The sequence below is a fragment of the Nematolebias whitei genome, chromosome 15 (assembly GCF_014905685.2).
Source record: "Nematolebias whitei isolate Nwh7 chromosome 15, NemWhi1, whole genome shotgun sequence".
NCBI classification, from domain to species: Eukaryota; Metazoa; Chordata; class Actinopteri; order Cyprinodontiformes; family Rivulidae; genus Nematolebias; species Nematolebias whitei.
The window spans coordinates 5,795,165-5,801,358 of NC_056512.1; the positions used below are offsets into that span (position 1 = coordinate 5,795,165).

Here is a 6,194-nt window from a genome sequence, read left to right on the forward strand (position 1 = left end):
CTCTCATACTGTTATGGGCGGAAGGCGATTGAAAAGTTTAGGTATATGCGCACCATGGTGGAAGCGTGCGGGAATAGCATGAGAGCATTCGCGACGGTGACTGGGAGGCGTTGCTGGAGCTCCCGCGGTCTCCGTAAGGCTGGAGCGGCACTTTGCTGCCAGGGCCTTCAATGCTGCTTGCAGCTTTAATGTTTTATTGGTATTTTACTACAAATTTTATCATAATTATATTTTTATTAAACTCAGTTTTAGTTCATTTATCATATTTTATCTATGATGTTGTATTCTTGTGAAGCACTTTGGTCAGCTGTGGTTGTTTTTAAATGTGCTATATAAATAAACTTTGAATTAAATTGAATTCTCCTACTCCGCTCCTGTAACCTGGAACACCTCACAAAAAGATCTGAAGCTCTCGACCTAGACTTTCTTAAGGGATTTTAAACTACTGTTAAGTTGGAAGACTTGATGATGTGTCTATCTCTGCTGCCATCTGTGGATTTTAAGGACGCATATTTAATTGGATTTTCGATAGCTGGTTCCTGCTATTTTGGATTTGGCTGGCTGGTTTTATCTACAATCAAGGAAATCGTTGGTAGCAAATTTGGACCCGATCACGCTGCTTGCCTTTTTGATGGCTTGGTTCTTGTCTCGTGTACCCGGACTCAAATGCTTTGGGCTGAATGGATCAGATATTTGGGATTTTACTCAGTCACGTTCCATCGGTATGGCCATGTTATTTTGGACATTTCGGAACCGAGTTGACCAACACAGACTTTCAAGGTAGATGTCATTAAGTCCTGCCTGTCCCCAAAACAACTGTATGTTTATCTAAATTTGGTCGCCTTGGTTGTCCTTGAAGACCATCTTATCTGAATCCGCCTGGAGAACATGTGGTCTGACGCTCACCACCCCCTCCCTGAGGAATTTCCAACTGATAATCAGATGAAACCCCGCTGAATAAACTTGTGTCATCATTTCAGGACTCTTGGATTCTCATAGATGTTATTCTTGGCCATTCCTCGACATACCTTGAGAATGTTTATGGATCTCACCGGAGGACATTGACTGATTACAGTGACCTCGAGAGCATCTATAAGCGTTGTTGACCACTCTCGTCTCCGATTGCAGAATGTCTACGTTACTATGTGCTTGTTTGTGCGAGGTGTTTTTCTAATATTAGAGGGGTTTTTTCTCAGGCAAGAAAAAAAAAGTCTGATAGGAATTTTTTTCGCCTCCAACTCCTACATGTGTCCAGTTAACCACTGTTTTTGTCTGTCCAAACAGGTCTCACTTGTAAATGAGTCTTTGAGGCTCAATGTGATTTATCTGTTTAAATAAAGGTTGAATGAAAAGTTCAATTCAAACATGTTCCTGTTTTTAGTATCTTACACCGTTTTATCATGTAGCATGTTTTTATTTTATATTTTATTTTGTTTTGTACCACTTCTTTTATATACTTTTAATTTTATATGCTTTCATAGGAATGTGTATTGTTGTGTGTACCTCATTTATGGTCTCTCTTGTAAATGAATCCTCGTGACTCGTTGAGACTAACCTGTAGAAATAAAGGTTGAATGAATGAATAGAATGATCTTCGGCTTTTTATCATTGTGGTTCTGCAGAACTCCCTGAGTATTCCTTCAGGTTGACTTCTCTCAGTAGGTTAAATAACTCGCAAGAACCAAGAACTGTTCTCTCTCCCAGGGCTACAGGAAAAATGACTATCATGACCATCCAATATTGAATTTCAGCTCAGAGATTTCTTCGGATTGTCATTATCTCTAAAATGTTCTTATTATACCAGTCCTACTTCTGGCTTGTTGTTAATTAACATTGTTAGTTACAAAATGCTCCTGGACCACCTGGTTCTTATTCATGCCATTTCCTTTTACAACTTTTTGTTGCCCCTGTCCGAGCTTTAATGAAATGTGTTGCTGCCTTTAAAATTAAAAATTACCTCATTTTTATTTTAATCCACAAGAACTGGATTTTTTTTTAAACTCCAGGCAAAAACAATAACATAGTTCATACCGGCAGTGAAATGTTACACATCATGAGAAACTAATAAAATTGCTACAGTCTCTTAATTTAAATAGTTGATATTTGCTATATTCTATTTTATATCAAATGTGGGTTTATGAACTTTACAGATCATTGCATTCTGTTTTTTATTTTTCATTTTATATAACATCCTAATGTTTTTGGAGTGGGTCTGAATGGTACCCGTTGACAAAACAAAGCCAGCTCAGATTGTGAAGCCTCTCTGTGTTCCTTACAAAGGTCCCACCTGCAGGACCTGAAGGATGTGACCCACAACATCCACTACGAGACGTACCGTGTGCAGCGCCTCAATGACAGCAACATGAACTTCAGCGAGCTACTTCTGTCCGCCTGGCCGCTGGAGAATGGAACGGACAAATGTGAAACTGAGAGCCAGCTCTGATCCTTCCTGATGCATTGTACCAGGAGTGCCACTTGATCCCTGATGACAGAAATTCCTTTTTAAGTAACAGGACCAAGTAGATGCTTGCTTTGTCAAAAAAATAGTTTTTTCTTTCAAAATATATGAGAAATGTATTGTAATTTGATGTAATAAATGTGAGTTCACGTTCACACATGTCCTGAAAGGATGTGGAAATATAAAAATGAGAAGGAGACGGCACAGCATCATGAGAACCATTCGGGCCAGTATAACCAGTTTTATGCTCATCTCTATCATTCTCATATGTTGAAATGTTGCATTGTTACAAAGTCCAAAAGCACGTGGGCCCTGTGTTTGTCATTACGATTAGGTTGACGGTGTAGCAGCTAAAAGCAGGTGAGATACTCGTTGGTTAAACGCTGCTGCTGTGCCAAATGCTCGTCTGCTGATTCTCATTCCATTTCTGTGTTTTCAGCCTGATTTACTCAGGCCATGTAAGGATTATTTCTCTGGTTTATGGTTTAGATTGATATTGGAAAAAGGCTGTTTTCAAAGGTTCATAATAGATAAAACAGACTAGGAGGGAAAAAATAAATGTTTAAACTGTAAAAATGGTATCAGTTACATCTCAGCATCTGTTACTGTCTTAGTGATTCAGAACTTCCTGTCCACACTGAAAACTGACCCTGACCTTGTACTGAAAGACAGGAATAGTTGAGAATTTGTTGTTCTAATTTTCAGTCCACATGGAAGTGCCAAAACAATTTTAAAATAAACAATTTCTTTAGTCCACTTTAAGAGTTATTTAATTGAACATGTTAGAATATAATAATTGAAATGATTGAATGTGTACTTTTTTTTTTTTTTTGGAGAAAAACAAATCTGTCTCAGTGCACCACCCAGTGGACAAATGAGCAGAAGGCAATCATTCTCAGAGTCTACTTGTTCCAGGAACGTACAGGTAGGAGGAACTCTGGAGAAAACTTGGTCACTTTGGGCTTATTTCATTGAGAAATTTATTTTTATTTTGTATTTGTAATGTATATTTGCAGTAATGACACCTGGTTACGCCAATCGGAGGTCACTAAAATTAATGTTGCTTCGGTGTGTGACTTTGCTAAAACCATGTTGGACTCTGTAGTTTTCTCCGGCCCCCTCCCCAACCTGACCAGAGATGACATGTTTAGCCGTATGTCGTGGTTTAACCGCTGGGTGTCCAGGTGGTGTTCTGACAACGACGTGGGCTACATAGATAACTGGAGTTCTTTCTGGGGAAAACCTGGTCTGATGCGGAGAGATGGCATCCATCCCACTTTGGACGGAGCCGCTCTTCTTTCTAGAAATACGGCTGATTTTGTTTATCCCCCAAATTATTGACAATCCAGGGTCCAGTCCAGGAAGCAGAGTTGTAGTCCTCCACCTCTCTGCTGCTTCTCCTGTTACCCACCCACACCCCCATTGAAACAGTGTCAACTCGCCCACGGCTCAAATTAAATAAACCAAAAATCCATCCATTTTCTTTACCCGCTTCTTCCATTTTGGGTCACGGGGGTCGCTGGTGCCCATGTCCAGCAATCACTGTGCAAGGGGCGGGGGACACCCTGGACAGGTCTCCAGTCCATCACAGGGCCACATAGAGACAAACGAGACAAACAACCATTCACTCTCTCACTCACACCTAGGGACAATTTAGAGTTACCAATCAGTCTAACATGCATGTTTTTGGTCTGTGGGAGGAAACCGGAGTACCCGGTGAAAACCCACGCATGCACGGAGAGAACATGCAAACTCCACCCAGAAAGGCTCCTGGACCGGGGTTTGAACCAGGGACCTGCTCGCTGAGAGGCAGCAGCTCTACCAGTTGTGCCAGCGTGCTGCCCTAAACCATAAATTTGCTCTAAAAATATAAATAATAAAAATATTATTAAAATAAATAATATAATTAAATGTGGATTATTGAACATCAGATCTCTTTCCTCTAAATCCCTGTTAGTTAATGAACTGATAACTGATCATCATATTGATTTATTGTGTCTGACAGAAACTTGGCTACAACAGGAGGATTTTGTTAGTATAAATTAATCCACTCCTGTTAATTATTTAAATTCTCATGTTCCTAGAACAAGTGGCCGAGGTGGTGGAGTAGCTTCTATTTTTCAGTCAGGATTATTGATTAATGCCAAACCAGTTATTAGTTATGATTCTTTTGAATCACTGTCCCTCAGTCTTTCTCATCCAAAATGGAAATCAGAAAAGACACTTTTGTTAGTTGTTATAGATCGACCACCAGGCGCTTACTCTCAGTTTTTGTCTGAATTTTCAGATTTTTTGATCTGACTTATTAATAATGGGTGATTTCAATATTCATGTAGATGTTGAAAGTGATAGATCAAACGTAGCCTTTAATAATTTAATAGAGTCAAGATGGTTTACCCAAAACGTCTAGACATCTCATTCTCATCATCACACTCTTGATCTGGTTCTGACTTATGGCATAGAAATTAAGTACTTATTAATACATCCTCAAAATTTTGTTCTGTCTGACCATTTTTAATAACCTTTGAGTTTACATGTTTTTCTGAATTGTTTACACACAAATTTTGGTACTTGAGACACAATGACCACATGTAACTCATGCACCAACTCCCTGAAGCCAATCTGCTAAACTACAAGCACAATTCCTGCTTTACTCTCAAATTTCAGTTCTAAAACACACTTTTGTCAAAACACTACACACAATTTTACTGTTTTTGGCACAGTTTTCATGAATAAAATCTTGTTTTCACAAGGAACATACTGTTATTCAAAATTGTAAAATGTATTACCGTACTATGCACGATGACTCATCACATCGGCAAACACCGTTCACACAGTTCTACAAAAAGGTACCAGAGGTTTAGCACAAAAAGGGAACAGGTGAGGTCTTCTGTTTGGGAGGAATGGACACCAACAATGGAAACAGAAAGAGCCTGAGGACTGAGAGTAAGAGGACGAGGAAGGCCAAGCATCATAATCTCTGATGAGATCCGAGCCACGCTGGTTGACCATGTGCTCAGCCATGGTCTAACAATGAGGGATGCTGGGCAAAGAGTGCAGCCAAATTTGAGCAGGTACACTGTAGCATCCATTATCTGGACTTTCTGAAAGGAGAATTGGTAAGAAATCAACTCTCACTAGAAAACTGCAGTACTGCATGTCAATACATTACTCAGTTAGTACAGTATTGCCTTTGAACAGTTCTGTAGGACTGTAAAAATTAAGTATGTTTCAAGTATTTGTGAAAGGTATTCCTACTTTGTATTTCCTACACATATGTCACACAGTGGAAATTTGTTTATTTTTGAAAATGTGATTATGTGAACATTTTTGTGCAAGTATTTTTACTGATTTTGTTTTTATTGCATGTTTTTAGTGTTTTTCTCAATTGTTTACACACATTTTCTGAAAGTATGCCTCATACTCTCAGAACTCTACACACTAGTCAAAAAACCACACACACAATGGGCAAAATCCCTCAATTCTCCTTCAAAATGAAACTTTACATTCAAAACAATGTTACCTCTTCTCAAAATGGTATTTTGTTTGCAGATGACACACACAAACCATCCTATGAATAGACATTTAAAAGAACAAGTGAAACACTGATGTACTCAGTGTAAAACACTTTTATCCAATCATCATAATGACTCTTGTTAGGCTCTTTTTTTGTTCAGTGTTACACTTAGTACAGATAGTACATACATCACTGTATTGTAAAATATTGTAGAATACT

The 6,194-nt window shown here is 38.7% G+C and overlaps 1 protein-coding gene across 1 annotated transcript in view; it reads left to right on the top strand.

Moving 5' to 3' along the window:
- LOC119421435 (neuronal-specific septin-3) overlaps positions 1–3,001 on the top strand; it is a 29,765-nt gene extending 26,764 nt beyond the window's left edge. The window contains exon 4 of the mRNA XM_037688789.1: positions 2,281–3,001. Within this exon, the coding sequence (XP_037544717.1) occupies positions 2,281–2,443 (163 nt within the window). The 3' untranslated portion in view covers positions 2,444–3,001. The remainder of the gene's footprint in view (positions 1–2,280) is intronic.
- Positions 3,002–6,194: the final 3,193 nt, after the last annotated feature.